The sequence below is a fragment of the Primulina eburnea genome, chromosome 1, assembly GCF_022965805.1.
Source record: "Primulina eburnea isolate SZY01 chromosome 1, ASM2296580v1, whole genome shotgun sequence".
Classification (NCBI taxonomy): Eukaryota; Viridiplantae; Streptophyta; class Magnoliopsida; order Lamiales; family Gesneriaceae; genus Primulina; species Primulina eburnea.
In genome coordinates, this window is record NC_133101.1 from 59,705,662 (window position 1) to 59,728,109 (window position 22,448).

At 32.8% G+C, this 22,448-nt stretch overlaps 2 protein-coding genes across 5 annotated transcripts; both read right to left on the reverse strand.

Annotated features, from left to right (window-relative positions):
• Positions 1–13,816: 13,816 nt before the first annotated feature.
• LOC140835359 (fasciclin-like arabinogalactan protein 4) lies at positions 13,817–15,478 on the reverse strand. Its single transcript, XM_073200849.1, is given in 3 exon segments — positions 13,817–14,752; positions 14,754–15,122; positions 15,125–15,478. Coding segments are annotated over 3 exon segments (1,248 nt in total). The 5' UTR covers positions 15,365–15,478; the 3' UTR covers positions 13,817–14,113.
• Positions 15,479–16,800: 1,322 nt separating this feature from the next.
• LOC140835363 (lysine-specific demethylase JMJ21-like) lies at positions 16,801–20,869 on the reverse strand. 4 transcript variants are annotated; one of them, XM_073200853.1, is made up of 6 exons: positions 20,602–20,869; positions 19,289–19,543; positions 18,931–19,015; positions 18,581–18,807; positions 17,250–17,415; positions 16,801–17,065 (listed from the first exon to the last, which is right to left on the reverse strand). In XM_073200853.1, exons 2-4 carry the CDS (start codon positions 19,438–19,440, stop codon positions 18,652–18,654), a joined length of 393 nt encoding a protein of 130 aa, XP_073056954.1. In that variant the 5' UTR covers positions 19,441–19,543; positions 20,602–20,869; the 3' UTR covers positions 16,801–17,065; positions 17,250–17,415; positions 18,581–18,651. The 4 variants fall into 4 exon arrangements, with proteins under 4 accessions (XP_073056954.1, XP_073056959.1, XP_073056966.1 ...); XM_073200858.1 differs by lacking the exon at positions 20,602–20,869 and adding an exon at positions 19,658–19,793 and having other exon boundaries at positions 19,289–19,538; XM_073200865.1 differs by lacking the exon at positions 20,602–20,869 and having other exon boundaries at positions 18,581–18,800; positions 19,289–19,647.
• Positions 20,870–22,448: the final 1,579 nt, after the last annotated feature.

The following is a 22,448-nucleotide window of genomic DNA, read 5'->3' on the forward strand; positions in this document are numbered from 1 at the left end:
GGAAACAACTTCGAGTCAAAAACTGACGATTGCCAAAAAATTAGCATGTGTCTTTTTATATATTTGCAACCCATTTTTTGTTTTATATATATATATATATATATATATATATGTCTTTTATCATATATATATATATATATATATATATGTCTTTTATATATTTTGCAAATGTCTTTTTATATATTTGCAACCCATTAACATTATGATATATAAAATATACTTGAAAATAACGCGATGGTCTTAATAAAGAATGTCACGGTCTCGTTTTTGACTTATAATTTTTTTTATGATTCATGACAAATAAATGCGACAAACCTTTGAAAAGTAGTATGTCATAAAGTTTTCAACTATATAAAAAGTAAACACAATTCGAATATAATAGGAGCTTATCAATTATCACACGTAACGTGAAGAGTCGACTTTTATAAATTCCCTCACCACAAAATTTATATGTGAAATACTCATAGATGTTTATATTTAATTAGAATAATTATTATTAATTTTAATATTTTTATTAAAAATAATATTTAAAATTTTAATTAAATAAATATGTAAAATAAATAAAAACTGTTAGGTTTATTTCGTCCGACAGATATCAAAAATAATGAAAATATCAGAATATGATGTAAAAAAGTAAATTCGTGTTTTATCAGAATTAGATGTTGTGTCAGATGTTACAACATCTCAGACAACATCTTAATGCAGCGGAATATTAAAGTTTGTAACACAAATTCGCTTTAAAATAAATCGATGGACAAGATTAAATATGCACAAGTATAAATACTTGTGCGGTGCCTTATGACAAAAATTAATCACTAGAAAACCACAATGTTTACACAAAAACCTATCACTAGTGATTGTACCAAAAATCAATTTTCTCAACAAGTTAAGAAAATAAAGCTTTCTAAAAACAACCAACAATATTAAAATATGAATAAGAAAGCAAAAACGAGATCCCTAAAAACACGAGCAGTTAGATGTAATCTTCAGTCAACATCGTTACGGATGTTGACTGTAGATGTTGGCAACATTCAGAGCAACACGGGATCAACACTCTTCAAATCACAGCAACGTCTTTATAGAATTATTTGTCTCTGAAATCTCGACATGCAAAAGTGCATCAGTTATGCATTCATGAAAACCTCCAAGCGAAGAGTGAAAAACAAAACGGACGACTCCTCTTCAAAACAGCAACGCCTTTGTAGGATGTTTTTATATGAGAACCATGACGTGCACAGTGTCGTGTATATTGATTGAGAAGAGAGAGCCAGCATCAATGTCTTTGATCTCTTATATATAGACATAGACTTTATATTCACAAGGAAACCTATTTCACAAGGAAAGTGAGAGTTTAATTAGAAATAAACTCTTTTAAAACATTGATATCATATCTCATTAAATCATTATCATATATATAATATCTAGAAAAGGCAAACCCAATATTCCACATAATCTTATCAAGAATGATATTAGATTTAAGGAAGATATTATATCACAATAAAATCTTAACATAATTATCTAGAAAGACAAAACAATAATTAAATATTTCAAAATCATATCAAGAAGATATTATTTCAAGGAATAAATTATATCTTGAAATTCAAGATTATTTTTCCTTTCAATCTCCCCCTTTTTGCCTTTCTGGACAAAATCAAATCAAACTCTATTTCTCAATTAAACTCCAGTTAACTCCCCCTCAATATGAGAAGTTTTCTCCCCCTGAAAAAAATCAAGTTAGTACGGATGTTGTTCGTGGTGTTGGCAACACCTGAGACAACACCTGCAAAAATCATTAACAGTTCATTAAAACAGAAACACATCAGGGAAAGCAGAATAAAAAAGAAATCGAGCAAGGGAATCAGATAGATGTTATCATTTGATCATTTCAATTGACAGTCATTTGAGTTTGAGTCGCATCTTCTCCCCCTTTTTGTCTAGAATGGACATCTACCTCTATATCCAGACGATAGTCAGAAGCTAAGTTCTCATAGGAGACAATATCAACTTTAGCATGTAATCACTATCCAAAATTACTGAGATAATTGCGTCAAAAGTTATTTCAAAAAAAATTTCCAGAATTGAAACACACATCGATTTTAACACCACTGAACCATCAAAGATCACAAATATTCAATTTTTCGTAAAATCTGGATTTTCATCGAATTTTCTTCGTCGAAATACTCATGTCCTCATGACACAACAATATTCACAATGACATGTTTATGCATGACCTATTTATGCCTAAAACAGAATGTAACAGAATTAGAAACATGAAAACAAATATGAGATATGTTCACAAATGAAGTGTTGGCACAAATGTTGGCAACATCTTCTGACAACACGCACAATTTCAGAAAACAATTTTGATTTTTCTTCACACTTGGTGATTTAACAACTTTATGATCATAGAAGTGGTAGCTCCCACACTAGAAGAACGGTCTTCTTTAGGACTCCTCTAGGTAGCTTTTTCCAATTTCTTCTATTTTACTTTCTGTATGAAATTCAGAAGAGGTAGCTCCCACACTAAAAGCACAGTCTTCATTGGACTCTTTTAGGTAGCTTTTTCCCATCTTTTCTTCTGATACAAATTAATATGAATAATTAATTTGTCTTTTACTCAATCTTTTCAAGTCATTTTTCGTATGGGACAATGTCATGGAGTACATGATCATCCTTCAACTACTTGTGATTTAATCAGATTGTTAAGCATATCCAAGTGTGTTAAGATTAGATAGAACAAGAAATTGTACGTGCACCATAAGATTATGCAACATTGTGATATCACATCATATAACAGTATGCATGTAATGCAATGTCTAAGTCCTAAAAATGTACATGCATGTTTAGATGTTGTCCGAGATGTTGTAACATCTGAGACAACATCTACGAATGATCATATAGAACACATGCTGAGAGATTTCCTAAGGTTGGAAAACCTCTCAAAGTCTAATGCTTTTGTGAATATGTCAGCCAGTTGGTTATTTGTATCAACAAATTCAATTCGAATCAATCATTTTTATACTAAATCTCAAATAAAGTGATGTCTAATGTCAATGTGTTTAGTTCGAGAGTGTTGCACTGGATTTTTGAAATATCAATTGCACTCGAATTATCACAGTACACAATTAAGGTTTCACTCTTAAGCCCATAGTCTTCTACAATTTGGTTCATCCATAAAATAACTCAACTTACCAACCATGCTCATTTCAAAAGTAGATGAGATGCACTCAACAAATCATTAGCATGCTTTTGAGAAGAGGAACCAAAGATTATATCAACAACACATACTTGAAAAATAAGAATCTCACCTTTGGACTTTTGAATAAAAAGAGTTTTGTCAACCTCACCTCGTTTGAAGCCAATTTCCATTAGATATTAACTCAATATGTCATACCAAACACGTGGTGCTTGATGTGAGTATAAGGAGCTCTTGCAAATAAGTCCAGCCATCTTTCGGTAATCCACTTTTTCTTTCTTTCGAGTTTTGACACCTTCATGCATACTTCCAATTATTTGAGATGAAGGATGATTTTTCTGGATTTTAGTTGGAATGTTCTGTCCATCATCTACTGCATCATCATCACTGTTTGTCACTTTCTCAGATCCAGTTACTTCAGTGTCAGGTGTTGTGCTAGATGTTGTAACATCTGGGACAACATCTGGGGAACATCTGTATTTTCTAGTGATATAGAAATTTCCAGAAGCTCATCCACATCATCCTCAACAGTTTTCTTTTTCAGATCTGCATGATCATCAAAAACAACATTAATAGATTCCATAATAGTCCTAGTTCTAAGATTAAACATCCGATAAGCACGACTATTAGTGGCATATCCCAAAAACAAACACTTATCACTCTTTGAGTCAAATTTTGCAAGTTGATTCCTGTCATTCAAAACATAGCAGACACAGCCAAAAACATGAAAATATTTAAGGTTAGGCTTCCTTCCCATGATTATTTCATAAGAAGTCATGGTTGAACCACTTCTCAAATAGACCCTATTCGAAATATGACAAGCTGTATTAAGGGCTTCTGCCCAAAAACACTTTGAAATACTCTTTGAAGCTAGCAACACCCTTGTCATTTCTTGCAAAGTTCTGTTCTTGCGTTCGGCAATGCTATTTTGTTTTGGGGTTTTTGGTGCTGAAAATTCATGTGAGATCCCCTTCTTGTCACAAAAGGATGAGAATAAAGAGTTTTCAAATTCCTTACCATGATCAGTTCTGATCCTTCTCACCTTTAAACTATGGAAGTTTGTGATTCTTCTTACCAATTGTTTAAACACATCAAGAGTGTCCGATTTCTCCCTAATGAAACTTACCCATGAATATTGTGAGAAATCATCAACACAAACTAATGAATACTTCTTACCTCCAAAACTTTCCACTTCCATAGGACCCATTATATCCATATGTAGTAATTCCAGACAGCATGTTGTCCCAGATGTTGGCAACACTGGGTGCGACACGCGAGTCTGTTTTTCCTTTTTGACAATCACTGCACACAAATGGTATATTAAATGAAAGATTAGGCATACCTCGTACTGCATCGTACTTACTCAAGTTCTTTAAGGTTTTGAAGCTTGCATGTCCGAGTTTTTGAGGCCAAAGATCAAGTTCGGTGATTTGCACATGTTTGCATGAAAGATCTTCACCTATTTGGTAGAAATTATCCGAAGACCTTGTACCTGTCATAATGCATATATTAGTTTCATCAAAAACTTCACAAGTATGTTTATCAAACTTAACAAGCAAATTATCGTCACACAATTGACTTATGCTTATCAAATTTGAATTTAATCCTTCAACATGAAGCACATTATGGAGCTTTGGTAGTCCTTCCACATTCAAAGTTCCCTTTCCCACAATCTTTCCTTTAGCTCCCCCTCCATAGGTCACTCTACCACATTTTTGCTCAACATAATCGGTGAGATATTCTCGTGATCCCGTCATGTGGCGTGAGCTTCCACTATCAAAGTACCAATGACCTGCAGTATTAGTTTTCAACGAAGTATAGACAACTTTACAGTGAGTTTTTACCTTTGGGACCCAAATTTGTCTTACTGTAGGTCGATGGTGGGAGGTGTTGCGGAAAGTGTTGTGCAACATTTGAGGCAACATCTGACTTGTCTTTCGATTCATGCGATCATCCCTAAGTTTAAAGCAATATGGCCTGATATGACCAGGCTTAAAGCAGTAATGACAAACATACCTTCTTTTTCTCTTCTTAGAAGCCGGTGCAGTGGATTGTCTTTTCGGAGTAAAGCCTTTCATTGAAGGCATAGGCTGTGATGGTGTGAGTGTTTCAGTCTTTCCCTTCACAAAAACAGTGGTTTTTGAGGATTCACCAGTTTCATACACACTGTCTTTGAAACCTAAGCCCTTTTTGTCATCTCTTCCCATCAAAAGTATAGAATCAAGCTTGGATGTGCTTGAGTTAAACTTGGACAAGGTTTCAGTTGTCTTTTGAAGTTCTTCTTTAATCTTTCCAAGTTCCAAATCCTTTTTGCTCAAAATTACCTCGAGTTTGGCAACTACGGCTTTTAGATCAGTGTTCTCTTTCACAAGACTTGAGGTCAACTTGTTTCTTTTGGTCCAATCTTCAAACAACTCTTCATATAGCTTTTGCACACTCTCAAGAGTGAGTTCTTCATAATCAGCCTCTGATCTATCATCTCCACTCAAATTTCCAGAAGTTGTGGAGTTCAAACATACTGAATTTTTGCAGATGTTGCGGCCAGGTGTGGCAACACCTAGGGCAACACCTAAAGGATTCACTTGCAACCAGCGTTTTTCTTCATTCCTTGGTCGAAACTGTTGTTGGACAGGAGGTTTAGGAGCTGGTGGTCGAAGTACTCCTTTTGCAAGTGATGTGTCCATTAAATATTCTGTCAAAACAAAATAAAAACCAGAATCAGCACTTAGTATATCAAGAGTAGGCTCTGATACCACTTGTTAGGTTTATTTCGTCCGACAGATATCAAAAATAATGAAAATATCAGAATATGATGTAAAAAAGTAAATTCGTGTTTTATCAGAATTAGATGTTGTGTCAGATGTTACAACATCTCAGACAACATCTTAATGCAGCGGAATATTAAAGTTTGTAACACAAATTCGCTTTAAAATAAATCGATGGACAAGATTAAATATGCACAAGTATAAATACTTGTGCGGTGCCTTATGACAAAAATTAATCACTAGAAAACCACAATGTTTACACAAAAACCTATCACTAGTGATTGTACCAAAAATCAATTTTCTCAACAAGTTAAGAAAATAAAGCTTTCTAAAAACAACCAACAATATTAAAACATGAATAAGAAAGCAAAAACGAGATCCCTAAAAACACGAGCAGTTAGATGTAATCTTCAGTCAACATCGTTACGGATGTTGACTGTAGATGTTGGCAACATTCAGAGCAACACGGGATCAACACTCTTCAAATCACAGCAACGTCTTTATAGAATTATTTGTCTCTGAAATCTCGACGTGCAAAAGTGCATCAGTTATGCATTCATGAAAACCTCCAAGCGAAGAGTGAAAAACAAAACGGACGACTCCTCTTCAAAACAGCAACGCCTTTGTAGGATGTTTTTCTATGAGAACCATGACGTGCACAGTGTCGTGTATATTGATTGAGAAGAGAGAGCCCTGCATCAATGTCTTTGATCTCTTATATATAGACATAGACTTTATATTCACAAGGAAACCTATTTCACAAGGAAAGTGAGAGTTTAATTAGAAATAAACTCTTTTAAAACATTGATATCATATCTCATTAAATCATTATCATATATATAATATCTAGAAAAGGCAAACCCAATATTCCACATAATCTTATCAAGAATGATATTAGATTTAAGGAAGATATTATATCACAATAAAATATTAACATAATTATCTAGAAAGGCAAAACAGTAATTAAATATTTCAAAATCATATCAAGAAGATATTATTTCAAGGAATAAATTATATCTTGAAATTCAAGATTATTTTTCCTTTCAAAAACTTTTATGAATTTAATTTTTTTTTAAACAGGTAAAATATGTGATATGTTACAACAAAAGATCAAAGTTGATTAGTCTAATATTTTCATGTTTTATGATATAGATTATATGGGTTGTAAAAACAGTGATATCAGATATTAAAAGGAATATTATTTTTGTTGGGGATATGAATGACTTTAGTAAAATAGTAAGATCGATCTCCAAACGATATGAGACGAGTTCAACGGATAGACAAACACTTCCTCGAATTTCACGTTGTCACGAATATAAGGAAATAAAGTCGCACATTGCCTAACAATTATAATTTTGGTCTAATGGTAAACGCTTGATTCTTCGATATGTTTCAGAGTCAAGATCACGAGTTCTACAAGAAGTATAATTATTGATATGTAAATTGTTGTGAATAATAATTATCTGCTGGATAGAGTAATCAAAATATGTCGTTTGAATTGTTGTACGATTTAAAAAATTAAATTACACAATTACTATTAAATACAATTTTTAGTTAAGGAACAAAAACTGGGTTATACATGTAAAAATAAAGATTTAAAACAAAAAATTGTCATCGTGAAGACATGTTCCCAGATCAAGTTATGGCTGTAGGATGACACGGCAAGAAAATGACACGTGGCGAACTCAATTTCCGAAAACATTAATCACATTTTGTCAACCTGTTCCCAAAACATTTCATTTTCTTGACTTGACTTTTGTGTCAAAATTAAATTAAATAATAACTATATATTAACTGAATATAATAATACATTCATTGCTGCTTCGGTGTTTTAGTTTGTGTGCTTATACAGTATATGTGATTTTTTTTTTATTTAAATTATAAAAATTGATCAATATATGGATTTGATTTGCGCTATGATATATTTGAAATCAAAGGCAGTAAAGATTTGAAATTTTTGTATAATCAATTTTCCAAATAAATTAATATGTAATGTTTGTATTACATATTTGAAATCTTTAGCTACAAAGTCATCTATCTAAATGTAATATTTTTATGTTATATAATGATTAAGAGAGATGTATTCAATGTAGCAGATTTATTGATTTTTAATGAATTTCGTAGATTTTAAAAATTTAGAGGTATTCAATTAAGACTTTTGCATACTCTATAGAAGTCTAGTGATATTCAAAATAGACTTTCATAGAGTTTTAAAAAGTAGAGTGATATTCAACATTGACTTTTAAAAACTCTATCAAAGTATGGAAGTATTCAAATTTTCCATAGTCTTTTGATAATTTCATGGAATTCATTAACATACAAACACTAAAGCCTAAGGTACAACTATAAATGGTCAAAAATTGTATTAGATCTAACCTAAAGATTTGAATGGATTTTTAAAACTTCTAACTCATACATAAGCTATTTATTTATCTCTATATCGTTTCACATCTCTTCTTATCTTCTCTCCTCTCATCTGTCTCTATCACTCACTCAAATTTTTGAAATGTATCTCTATGTATATTTTAATACTTCCATTCAAATTTTTTAATTTTTTGTTGATTGTTCATTTAATTATTTTTATTAATATCCTAGGAAATTTTGAATTTTAGAATTGATTTTGTGATTTTTTATTTATGATTTATACAAATTAATGTAATATTCAATAATAATAAAAGATGATCCAATAATATGCCGCTTAATTCTTAATAATTGAATAACCTCGCACCCACCATGATTTTTTAAATTCTTTTTAGCATTTTCGATTAATATGTAAACTATAATATTTTTATACAAAATTGTATCTACAAAACGATAAATAATATTCTTTTCACATATATATTATCAATTCAAAAACAAGGCCACAGATTAATCAATTGATGTATTTTTAAAAATTTACAAACATGCATACAAACCACATATATACACATGTAAGGATTAAATGATTTAACTTTTAAATAAGTAAATTTATTTTTCAATATAAATATTGAAAAATTATTTCAAATTGAATATGTTATATATGCCAATTAATTATTGGTTCAAAGAAATTAATAAAAAATAATATATTATTATTAAATACATAATTCATAAAAAAAAATCAAAAAAAAAATCACAAAAGTCTATAAAAATTTTACAAAAAAGTCTGCATGAACCACATAAATCTGTGAGATTCTGTAAAACTCAATAAAAAACCATCAAATCCATAAAGTTTATCATTTGAAAAAATCATCAAAACTCTGATATTCCATGATCGTTACATGTTTAATTAACTATTATGAAAAAATAAATTAAGATTTTATTTTTCAACATAGAGACAGCTTGAGACAGCTTTGAGGATTTGTAAAGAAATCAGTGGTACATTATTGTTATTATAAAGTCGTATTTTTTATATTGAAATATCATTTGTTTTACACATTGATTTCAAACACTAGGGAGGGTGTCCAAGTCTTGGATGTTTTCCAGTGATCTTTCTTTTCATGAAACTTCCAAAAAATATTGTTTAACCAATTAATTCTATATTTCACATATTTTCTTCTCTATTACAATTTTAATTTCAAAATGCGTTAGCTTTGATGTAAATTTAACTTTAAAAAAAAATCTCTGTAAGAACAAATGTTTGTAATTTTATAAAAATTTACAGTTGATAATAACAATAAAAATTAAATATTTCAAACAATATAACAACAGTTCAAACGGTCACATTTCAATTTATCTACTAATATTTTGTTGGCAAAAACTCGTATAAGACGGTCTCACGTGTCGTATTTGTGAGACGGATCTATTATTTTGGTCATCCATAAAAAAATATTACCTTTTATGATAAGAGTATTACTTTTTAGAGTGGATCTCATGTGAGAACGTATCACGGATCGTAATCTATAAGACAGCTCAACCCTACCTATTTTCACAATAAAAGGTAATACTCTTAGCATAAAAAGTAATACATTTTCATGGATGACCCAAATAAAAGATCCGTCTCACAAATACAACCCGTTAGACCGTCTAACACAAATTTTTGCTTACTTTTTATTGTGAATATAAGAAGGATTGATCCATCTCAAAGATTAAAATCCGTGAAAGATCTCACATAAGACTCACTCTATTTTGTTTTTCAAAGAACCGATACCCACACGTCATTATCCTCAACCAGAGAGAATTTTATTGGAAATTTGATCCAGTGCAAAATGGATTAATTTTTCCCGATTGACGATTGATTTTCGTATTAGATGTGGGCCCACCTGAAGACTTAATTTAGAAAGAAACAAAACATTTTTCAAGATTCCAAAAATATAATAAATGTTTTTTTAGAAATAAAATATAATAATGGGACGTAAGCAAGTGGGCAATGTTCATAGGCCAGCCACCATTCAATCCCCCAAATTTGCTGTTGTCTTCTTCTAAAATCCATTCTTAATTCTCTCTCTGTCTCTTACGTAAAGGAATGCGTTTGCCCTGATTATCCTTTTTTTTAAACCTAAACCTATGTTTGGAACCTAATCATTTTAAAAAATAAAACCAATCTATATTAAATTGTTGCTAAAAATTATACTGCATAGCGTGAAAATGACAGATGATTTTTGACATTTTTTTAATGATATTATGATAGTTAAGAAAATGGAGTATATTTTATAAAGTTACAATGATTATATATTTGTTAGGTGATAGAAAGTGGGATACAACAATAAAAGTAACAAAACATATTTTTATAATGGTATGTGAGTTAATTTTGTGAGACGAATCTAGTTTTTGATTCACTTATGAAAAAATATTACTTTTTATATCAAAAGTATTACTTATTATTATAAATATGAAAATGATTTACCCGTATAACAGATAAAGATCCATGAGGTTGTCTGACAAGATACCTAATAAGTAGTAAAATAGTTACTTATAACCCGGTTAACATTAATTTGATATGTTTTGTCTAGTTTGAGACTTATTGTGATAACACAAAAACTCTTATAAGACGGTTTTAAGGGTTTAATTCGATTCGGATATTGAATATCGGATATTTGCTCGTACACCACATAGTCAACTACAATCACAAATACAAATTGACTAGATGCACCCATGTAATAAAAATTTAAGTTTTCAGAGCAAAAAAATCAAGAAAAAACTATAATGTCTCTTGTCCTAAAATATCTCTTCATATTCCTAAAAAAATGTAGATATTCAAAATCTAACAACTGATATTTTGTATAGACCAGCTGTAGCTGACACCTCGAATTTTTTAATTCCACACACATATTATATATATATATATATATATATATATATATATATATATATATATATATATATATATATATATATATAGCAATCAAATGCTAGCAATAAATTTGAGGATATTAATCGAAAACAATTCATTTATACACACATATATATGTCTACAAATAAAGTTCACGTGTTATAATTTATAAATAATCAGTCAAAATTAATGGGAACAAAGTCGAAGTTCGGTTTGACTAAAGCACAGCCGACAATGGACAATGTACAACTGGAAATTGACCAAATAATAGCATCTTTTTTATATATATAGAAAATGCATTGATTTAGATCTCTATAAAAGAATAAAAAAATGAGATGCTCTTACAAATTTTCTTTTTACAAGTAATCGTAGCGGATTGCTAATTCCAATGTGAATATATATTTATTTCCTATAAGCACATATTTGTAATTAACACCGAAATATTCCAAAAAAATGATTATTTTGAGTAAAAACTCAAAAAACACAACGTTGTCGTCTTCTGTTTTTTTTTTAAACAAATTTTTTGTTTTGGGTCTTAGGAAAGCATTCATTATAAAATCCTTAATTTTTTTTTTAATGATAATTTACGAAGCAAAGTCTTTTATCTAAAAAGTATCGACACACTCCATTTCCAGAATGTGGGCCTCAAATACCCAAAAAAGATGCTTAAAAATGGGCCTCTTACAAAAGTATGAAAGCCCATTTTCTGGTACTAGAAGTGGATATTTGTACAGCTTTTGGGGGAGACAGAAAGTCATGAGATTCCCGTACAACTTTTCTATTTTTATTTTTTTGGGGGAAAAAGTACTGCGATTAGAGTATGTGTCATTGGCGGGCACCACGGACTACGATCAGGCTAGGGGTGAAAGAAGTCGTGCTAACAAACAATTATACGAATAAGGAATATACATTTCAAGAATTCTATTTACTTTATAGATCTCGCCAAAGTATATTTATTATAGAGATTAAACAAAATTGAGGCGACTCGAAAAATATTTGATTTTGTCTTCCAACTTACCGAATTCGAGTCGAACTCGAACATGTCGTGAGATTTAGTATTTTATTAATATAATATAATTATATATTAAATAAATAAATTTCGAACATTTCGAATACTTATTTTCGATCAATAATTCAAATGGTTCACGAATATGCTATAATCTTTCGAGTCGAACTCGAGCTTTAATGCAAACCAAAAATTTTAAAATTTTTGTATTTCGACTCGAGCTTGAACTCGAGTAGAGTTAATTCGACCCAAATTCATGCCTTCAAATTTTTGTAAATATTCGAATCGATTCGATTCTTTACGCCCCTAAAGTTTAATATAATAACACAAAACAAATGTAATATCATATCATATGTAAATTTTGTGAGATATATCTCGACCCGATTCAACCTTTAATGAAGATATGTACCGAATCGATCTGTTCCCCGACATAAGAAAATCTGCTCTGATGATGAATATAGCAAAATCTAATTTAGTTGTATTCAAGTACAATGCCTTTCCAGTAGTTGTAATCCTTGAAATGCACTTTCTTTATTTGTTTGATTTTAATGGCAATAATGGATCTTGAACAACGAAAACAGAAATTTCACAGAGGTACACTACATATACTACCAGCTATCATCGCAATAATTTTCTCAAAGTTTTAATCGGTTTTCTTCCAAAGAAGAAGGAAAAATCAAAACAGAGCTCAGCTTGCTTATTTAAGCGTCCACCAAATTTCTTTCAACAAAATTTGAGGGAGATCAGTATTGCTCTATGGACTGTACCAGATAGCAGTGTAATCTAACATGTAAAGAAGACTGAATCTTAAGCATATTGTCGTGCAGACAGTTGATCAAATTCCTTGTGACATATGAGACCTACAAAATCGAGAATTCGATGACGAAACTGCAGATAAGGTATCGAAGTTAAGCCTTACCAAGAAACAGTGGATGGAAAAAAACCTATGTACCAAACTTGGTTATTGGACAGCTCAAATCTCGGTTATAAATGATGCTTCTCCTATTATGTTCTGTCCGTCCACATAGATGGAAAAAAAGAAAAGGCTTTATTCATGTAGCCAGGAATGTTGTTCAGGTGGATTCTTCACTTCATTCGATCAATCCAATTGGGATAAATTTTGGTATACTGTATTAAAATATCAAGACCAATGCCAGATGACCTCTTAATTCATTATACTTGTAGCTAAACCGGGCATACATACTTTTCAACAAACTAGCAGTATCGGCGCCCAGAAACTCCTGCTTATTGGATTCAAATGGTTTTTAAAAAAATCGTTTTTAACCCAGGAGTGGAGTAAATATACAAGAATGTTGACAGGAAATCGATAAAATTTCCAACAGAGAGATACTAATAGAATAGAACAAGAAATGAGAAACTCTTGCGCTCTTTACTACAAGTCAGAAATATGCTCATGAAATTTTTGGTAATTTCTTCAATGAATCACAATTCCAAAAAAGCTGTAATTTTTTCTGGGTTTCTGTTAAAAATAAGAACCAATACAACTGTTCCCGTAATCTGTTTCCATACGGAGTACATTTTTTTCGAAAAGTACTGTACTATAACTTGCAATAAAATCTCTAAAATTCTAGAGTCACTCGTACAACAAAATTTGTTATTAAATTACACAATTTAATCCCAAAAAAAAAAAATCCAAGTTCTGTACAAGCAACAGGAATACAGATTCAAGAGATGGTGATTTTTTAACAATTAAATCATGAATGAAAAAAAAACATCCCCTAAGCCTAGATTATTGGCAAATAAACATTTCTTTTCGACAATTTTCTCACCTCCGGAACGCTCAATCCCAGTTGAACAATGGCAGCAATATGTGGCACCAAATTCAAAACTTCCGTGGTACAATCCAGATTTCCAAATGAAGCCACCAAATCTTGTAGCTATAGCAACAGATAACACAATCCAACGCACCATACACCCAACACAGTACGCAGCACCGTGATTGCGTTACCCGCCTCCGACAGCATTTCCAGCCCCGGCGGTGATGACAAATGACTCGGCGGACCGTTTGCTGCCGGAGAATCTCCCGGAGGAAGTGCAATATCGGGTGGCTGAGCCACCGCTCGACCGCCGTCACTAGGCTTTTTCACCTCAATTGGATTCCTCCCGAAATATTCTCTGGGCAGTAACACTTTCGATACCCCAAAAATAGCCACCGGATTCTGATCGAACACTGTCTGCGTGATGGATGCCTGGACTATTCCGGTATCAATGCCGACGGACCCATTAACCCGGGAGATATTCAAGGTAAAACTGCCAGCCCCATTCTGCTCCGTGGCCAAAGTGGGTTGAACTGGGTTCACAATGGACTCCAAAGAACCCAGCGGGTAGTATGAATGTAAGACGTGAAATCTCAGCACCATAGCCTTTTTCTCCGCAGGTAATGACTGAAATCTGACGGATGAAGGTAGATCGGCGAACCCTTCATCTGTAGGAACGAAAAGGGTTATCCCAGCGCCGCCCTCGTCGGCTTCAAACTCAGAAACAACACCGGAGGCGGTAAGCATCGATGCCGCCACAGTTAAAATTGTGCCCATCGATAAGCGCTTTCGTGATGTTCAACCCCAGAGTGGGGCGGGTTTCGGAAGTCATGAGGTCGAGATTGTAAGGGATTAACAGCGAACTAAGCGAGAAGATTGACACATTGTAAGGTATGTTTTCAATTAGGGAGAGAATGGTGGCATTAGAGGTTTCAGAATGGACGGTGACGTCCCCGGACTCGGCATCGAATGTAATGTTAACACTGCCAGAGTTGGAGGCCGCGCGGCCGGTAGTCTGGAAGAGGGTGGCGACGCGCTTGCCGTTGTGAGGCAGGAGACGTAAGTCGGACCAGGAAAGATACTCGAGAAGAACGTGGTAGCGGAGGACATCGGCGAGGGTGGCCGAAGAGGGCGGCCGGCAGAGCGGAGATGGGAATTGGGCACAACAAGAAGGGTGAGGGAGGTGCGCTCGGCGAGATCGGAGGCGATGGCGGTGGAGGAAAGCAGCGAGGTGAAATCGGAGAGATCGGGAAATGGCTTAAGGAGCTGGGCGATGTTAGAAGGGAAAATGGATAGAGGGCAGGTGGAGAGTAGCAGTAAAAAGAGGAAATTGATAGGGGTAAAACGGGGAATGGAGTTTCGGACAGCCATTTCTGTGTGTTGGAGTAGAGTTGAGGTGGGAGTGAAGACACAATGTGTGTGTGTGTGTGTGTGAGTGGGAATCGATTATGCTGGGAATGATGGCTGCCAGAAATGCGATATTTTTTTAAAAAAATCTAATTTAATGCACGATATATAATACTAATCTTTTATTTTATTGATACGTCACTCAAATAAATATTCAATTTTAATACGTTCAAAATATAAGTAATAGTTCAATGATGTACATATAAATGAATGTGATCGTAAAAACTTATCAAAATTATAAATATTATTATATATTATATACATACGTAACTGTAGTACCAATCATCATTTAATTTTATAAAGTTTTTATTATATAAAATAGGCACCCATTTAAATTATCGATTGTAAGAAAATTTTGGATATTCTCTGGCGAAGCATTCTTGAATTGCTGAGTAAGATAAATATATATATTATCTGGACTTATTGTTTTATTTATTGTTATTATAAAATTGGGAAATAGGAATTGTGTGATAAAAGATTGGAGAGGGTGCATATATCATGACAACCTAACACATGGTATGTCATGATTAAACTGACGTAGGTTGAGTGAGTGAGACTACAACTGAACTTAATTTGGAAGCTCATAGAGGCACAAGTAGAATGGATGGAAGGCAAGCTATAACATCATTGTAATATTTAAGAGTAGGTCTTTTGTGAAACTGATTTCATAAATTTTTATTTATAAGACAGATCAATCCTATCGATATTCACAATAAAAAGTAATATTCTTTCATAGATGATATAAATAAGATGTCTGTATCACAAAATAAAACTCGTGAGATCGTCTCACGCAAGTTTTTGCCGTAATTTTAATATCAATTTAGTAATTTATGATTTAAAAAAATTCAATACACTAAATTAAAACATATGATTTTTTAAATAAAATTTTATGTTTTAACGACTTCAAAAGACAATTTGTTCATATACTATGATATTGATTTAACTTTTTGTTGAATTATTGGGAGTATTTTAGTTTTAGGAGCTATGACAAGTCCTACTAAAAGGTATCAAAATTGGTTATAATTAGCAGTTTGTGAATCTTTTGTTCAATAATGTAGCGTAAATTGTATGAGTACGAATAATTAAAAGATATTTTAGTTACCTTAATTTATGATGCACCAGAAAACCACTTTAAAATGCATTTCTTAGCATAAAAAATACACGCCTGTACGCAATACAAAGGTGACCTTTCCTTTCCTCGCCTTTTATTTAGCCTTTATTTGATTTGAAGGCTATTTTGATACATATAAATTTTAAAAATAAAAATCGAAAACTTGCCATATTAATTAAGCTTAAAAAACAAGAACCATGAAATCTTGATAAATATCAAATTTCCAAATTGTTTCTAATTTCTTTTTTGTCGCAAAATATATTGTAATACCATAACTTTCGCGCAGAAGTTACAAAGAAACTAGCAGTTTGGTCCTTTCATCACAGGATAAAACGCGAACGTCCCAATGAATCAAATAATTATCAGTATCCTATATACCAATCCATTGTAATAAAGTCGAAAAATATAGTTGGGCCGAACAAATACCGGTGTAATGGTTCAGTTCTCCCCAAATTTTTTCCTCTACTTCCTCCCATGAATTTGCCACCTTCAAGTCTTTCCAGAGAATGAAAATTGCGCCCAGAATGTTTTCATCATGCAAAATATAATAGCACCTGTTAGACATTAACCAATCCAAACAAATGAGAAAGGAGTCACATTTCAAAACACAAATAATGAAACATTTTGCAACAAACGAAAGAAAAAAGAACAGATTTTGGTAATTGCAATGTAGTTGATTGAAAAAGCATCAAATACAATATCAATTAGGGATACAAGGGATTATAGAGCCGAACTTACATTGCTCTGTATGAGAGTCGCCCAAACCTACTATCATCAACCGACTGTTTCAGTGATTCTTTTCCAAAAAATGGACGCCTGTATTTGTCAAGGAAGTGATTCAAGAGACGATAATCTCCGCGGAAGACATCAAGATATATTGGGATTAGGTCAAGCAGTGGATCCCCTGTAGAACAGAATTATACCAATTTACTCAATAGCAGAAGGCAGAAAGAATAAAATCCAGAATCATCAATTTACTCAAAATTGAAGGCACAAACATTAAAATTCAGGACGATTCTGTTATAAGCACATTAACAAGAATAAAATCCAGAATCATCAATTTACTCGAAAATAGAAGGCATAAAGATTAAAATTCAGGATGATTCTGCTATAAGTACATTTCTGTTAATGAAATATAAGTAAAGGATTTACATGCAAGATCAGCATTCACATAAGATTAGCCATTGTCTATAAGGCGCACGAAATCTTGGGATTAATCCATAGAGGAACTCCTTATATAACATATAACCATCAGATGTATTGATTCTACGTGTAACATATGTAGAACCCACACATGACACAAGTATTAATGCATGTACGCACACGAAATATTTCTCCTGATGTAGCATATACCAATCCTCAAATCCAGTAAGATTTCTTGAGATTGAGCCACTGAATTTATATCCACGGCTATATGAGTATGTTAGCCATCATAGAGTCCATACCAAAAGGAAAACAAACACGCATTGAAACTAGAATTCAATTCTGTGACTAGTTGCTAGTTTGATTGTTCCCACAGGGTCCCAACATGCTGCACACAAATATATATTCTGCGAGCCGGTAATTGACAAAATTTGCATGAACAAACATAAGTGATTTCATACGACACCTCCCGTGAAAGAAAAACAGAAGATAGCTGTAGGTGAAAAACACATAAATTTAGCATGCCCCTATAATGCAAATCAATTTTCATTCTCAGAATGACGACAAACATATTTTTTTTATGAGTCAGCCAGTCAGGTGACTTTTATTGAACATTGAGGAAGCGTATATTCCTTTGTATACAAATTCATCCAAATAGGTTCACCACAAGTTCATATGCATTTTATTATTGTTTAAAAATTAACCGCTGAAGATTAAAACATTAATGTTGAGTGAAACTCTTCATACTTCCTCTTCAAAACATCTACTTCACTGAAAATAGGATGAATAATGACAATAAAATTATCCAAATATGAAAGCAGGGGTGGGGCTGCTCTTACAGAAGCACAAGGAAAATATCTTTTCAAGTATCTTAAGGAGGCACAGAAAGAAGATGAAAAAACTCGGACATTAAAGAAAAAACTCACCTATAGTAAATCACTAAAGTCAAGGATGTGGCTAGGATACCATGAATAGATTTTCCTGCTGCTTCTATAGGTTATACTAGACATATCCACATTACCACGTTCTGCCAAACAAGAATCAGAGCAATTTCCCCTGATATAGAAGCTGAGCAACATGGTGTCATGTATATGTTGTCATCCATCACATCCATGTGTATCCAGATGCAAGATTTGCAAGCTTCTGCTGCATTCTTCACAGAAGAAAGATTAAATATATGAATTAAAGCTTGTAGATATTTAATAATTGCCAAGGATAAAGTTTGAAAGTGAATGTCATGAATAAAAATTATTACTACTAAGAGAACTATGATCACCTCAAATATATCGATGAATATGCTCAGATCACGAGGGATGTAATCGTCGACTTTCTCTATCAGTCTGCTAGGAATAGGATCACCCCTGCAAGATAGGAAGGAAAGTGTATAGATTTAAAAATAATTTAAGCTCGCCATTCATACACAATAAAAAATATGCTGCAGTGCACCATCCACCTTGCATGTAACATCAAGAAGCATATAATGTCCCAAAAGATAAAAACACACTATCTTCCCAACCATCAAGTTCACTGACTAAGAAAAAGGCCAAATTACGATTGTGGTTGCACACTGCTATACAAAGTTCATTTTGTAAAACCTGGAACTCAAAAGATTGATGATAGAAACCCATTCATACCATGCAGTCAACCGGTGATGGACATCCTTCCTTTTCTGGTTTATAATGCTGATAAATAATTTCCACTCAACTGGATTGCCTACGTGAGTGGAAATATATTCTAATCCATCACCATATGATAGCTGCACTTGACCTTCTCTAGCCCTTAGCATTGCGTCTTGAGGAGATGGACAGGGAAGAAGATGAAGATCACACAGCTGCTCACCCAAAAAAGAAGCCAGATTTAAGGCCTCTTCTGATGAAAGGGTGTCTCTACTGCATATCAAACAATTTTAAAGTGATGGATAAAAAAATGCATGATGATTTAGAGCCCATGAAGCAGGCCATGCTTGAAAAAACACCGCAGAAAAATTAGTGTTTGAATAATACTTACAGCTCAGCAAAATATTTTCCCTCTACATCTTTTTGTCACAATGTAGGGCCGCATAAAAGAACTTGATTCGCTTAATGGTGTTCAAGCTTTCTGATATTCAAATTGTTTTTTGCTCCAGACCCCATATGGGTAATTAAATTATAGATAAAATTACAAGAATGGCGAATGAAGAAATTTTAGGTACTCTACAATTTGTCTAATTTGAAGTATATGGTTAGTATCTTCCAGAAGTCATTGCATCTTAATATAAATTAAGTGGCCAAAGAAGGGGAAAAAGAAATAATCTTCCTCCAATTTGTTTACCTTCACAGATGAAATAAACACATCAAACCAGCTATAAAATAATTTTTCCCTCTCAGAAAGAGTGGAAACATTAATTCTTCTAGTATCTAGATGTTATTCTCTTCAAATAAAATTATGCAGAATATCTTACAATTATTATCGAGATAACTATTATCTTTTTACTGTTACTAGTATCATTTAATTATCTCGATACACTTAATTTTTAGGAAAACTGCCAAGTGCCTGGTGTGCATGTATACATGAACAAGATGTGCAAATAACAAAAACATAAAATAAAGAGCAGTCCAACTTAACCCTGTCGAATAGTGAATATCCTCAACAATTTCATCATTACAAATTCCGAGTTAGAATATGCGAGTGGATCATGTGAGTAAGGGTCCACCCTTACGGGCCAACGGCCATACCCTGTGGGCTGTGTAGCAAAAACCATGCCCCGTTCTTACGTGAAAAACCGTGACGTTGAAAGTTGTTTGATCTTGAGAAATCAACAATAAGCACATAATGTACACGAACGATTCGCTTATACAGGTCGATATGCGATTAAATTTGATCGTCTATCCATCTTCACTATCATGATTGCGGGTAGAAATTTGAAAGCATGAATCTAACCAGGAACAGGATGAATTGACGACCATACCTGCTGACGCATGAAAGACGAGCAACATCACGAGGCGTGAGATTCACTAATATAGCACAAAAGATCTCATCCGGCAGAACGCGGAGATCACCCAGTGCCTCCACTCATCGCCGATTTTCAAAATCAACAGTTGATTCTGATCGCGATTCGCCATTAGCGTGACCACCTAGACCGGTGTCCATCGAAAACAAATGGAATTATCCGAACGAGTGCAGATATGCAATCGCAGCGTAGAAATCACGCCATTGTGGGAAGTCTCGAATTGTTGTAAGAGCAACTCCAATCCTTGCTCCACAATGGAGTTGCTCCATTGTGGAGCAAGGATTTTCACTCCAATCCAGCACCAAAAATGGTGCTGGACTAGAGTTGCTCTAAACGCAACTCTTAGCGCAGCACTTTCTATTTTATTTTTTTTTAATTTTTTTTTTGTTTTTTAATAATTATAAATATTTAATATTCTATTATATATTAATTATATAATTAATATTTTTATTTTTAAAATTTTAAAATAATTTATTCTTGAAACATAAATAATAATTTAAATTTTTTTAAAATTTTTTAAAAATTAAATAGATTGTATAATTCTATTTTTTTTAATCGATTTTCTAATAAATAATGAAATAATATAATTACATTTATTATGTATAATTATGTAATGAAATTATAAATAGTTATTATTGAATTAAAATTAATATTATAAGAATATTCTGAGAATATTCTTTTTTAGTGTAGAATGTAGTGTAGATAGGTTGGAGATGAATTTAGTGTTACACTATTGTAATGCAGAATATAGTGCAGAATGTAGTGCAGTGGGTTGGAGATGGTCTAATAGATAACAACACGACTCTGCCGCAAATGTTAATGTAATCTCCAACAGCCAACAAGCTTTATTCGCTGTTCTCCGAATTATGGTGTTAATTTATATTAGTTATTATTGTTGTGATTTTCTTCACAAATGAGAGATCTATTTATAGAGTTTCATTACACATAATCCAAAAAATAAAATACATCATTACCTACATCATCACACACAAATTTCAATATTTACAACTCTTATTTTCAACATTCAAATATTCAATACACATATTTTAAATATCATTTTTCAACACTCTCCCTTGTGATGATGATCATGATACGATGATGTCTTCATTACGTGTTTTTGTACTACCTCGTTAAAAACCTTACTAGGAAAAACCCATTGAGATAAAAACCATAGTAAAAGAAAAAAAGTGCAGTCACGTAAACTCCCCCTCATGTTGACACGAACAATTTTTCACAAATCTCATAGATTGCGCATCCCAATATTATATATGTGATTTCTGAATATTGATGTAGAAAGTGCCTTTGTGAAGAGATCTGATGAGTTTTCACTTGATTGAATGTGACGAACATCAATACATTTATTCTTCTCAAGCTCCTTGGTGAATGCGAAGAACTTAGGAGGAATATGTTTAGTTCTGTCGCTTTTTATGTATCCTTCTTTCATTTGAGCAACACATGCAGCATTATCTTCATATAGTATCACAGGCTTCTCATCGAATGATAATCCGCATGAAATTTGGATATGTTGGGTCATTGATTTTAACCACACACATTCACGACTTGCTTCATGTAGTGCAATAATCTCGGCATGATTTGATGAAGTTGTTACGAGCGTTTGTTTCTGTGAACGCCAAGATATTGCAGTGCCTCCACGAGTAAATACATATCCAGTTTGGGAACGTGCCTTGTGTGGATCAGATAAGTATCCAGCATCAGCATAACCAATTATACTTGGATTAGCATCTTTTGAATACAAAAGTCCCAAGTCTGTCGTTCCTCGTAGATAACGGAATATATGTTTAATT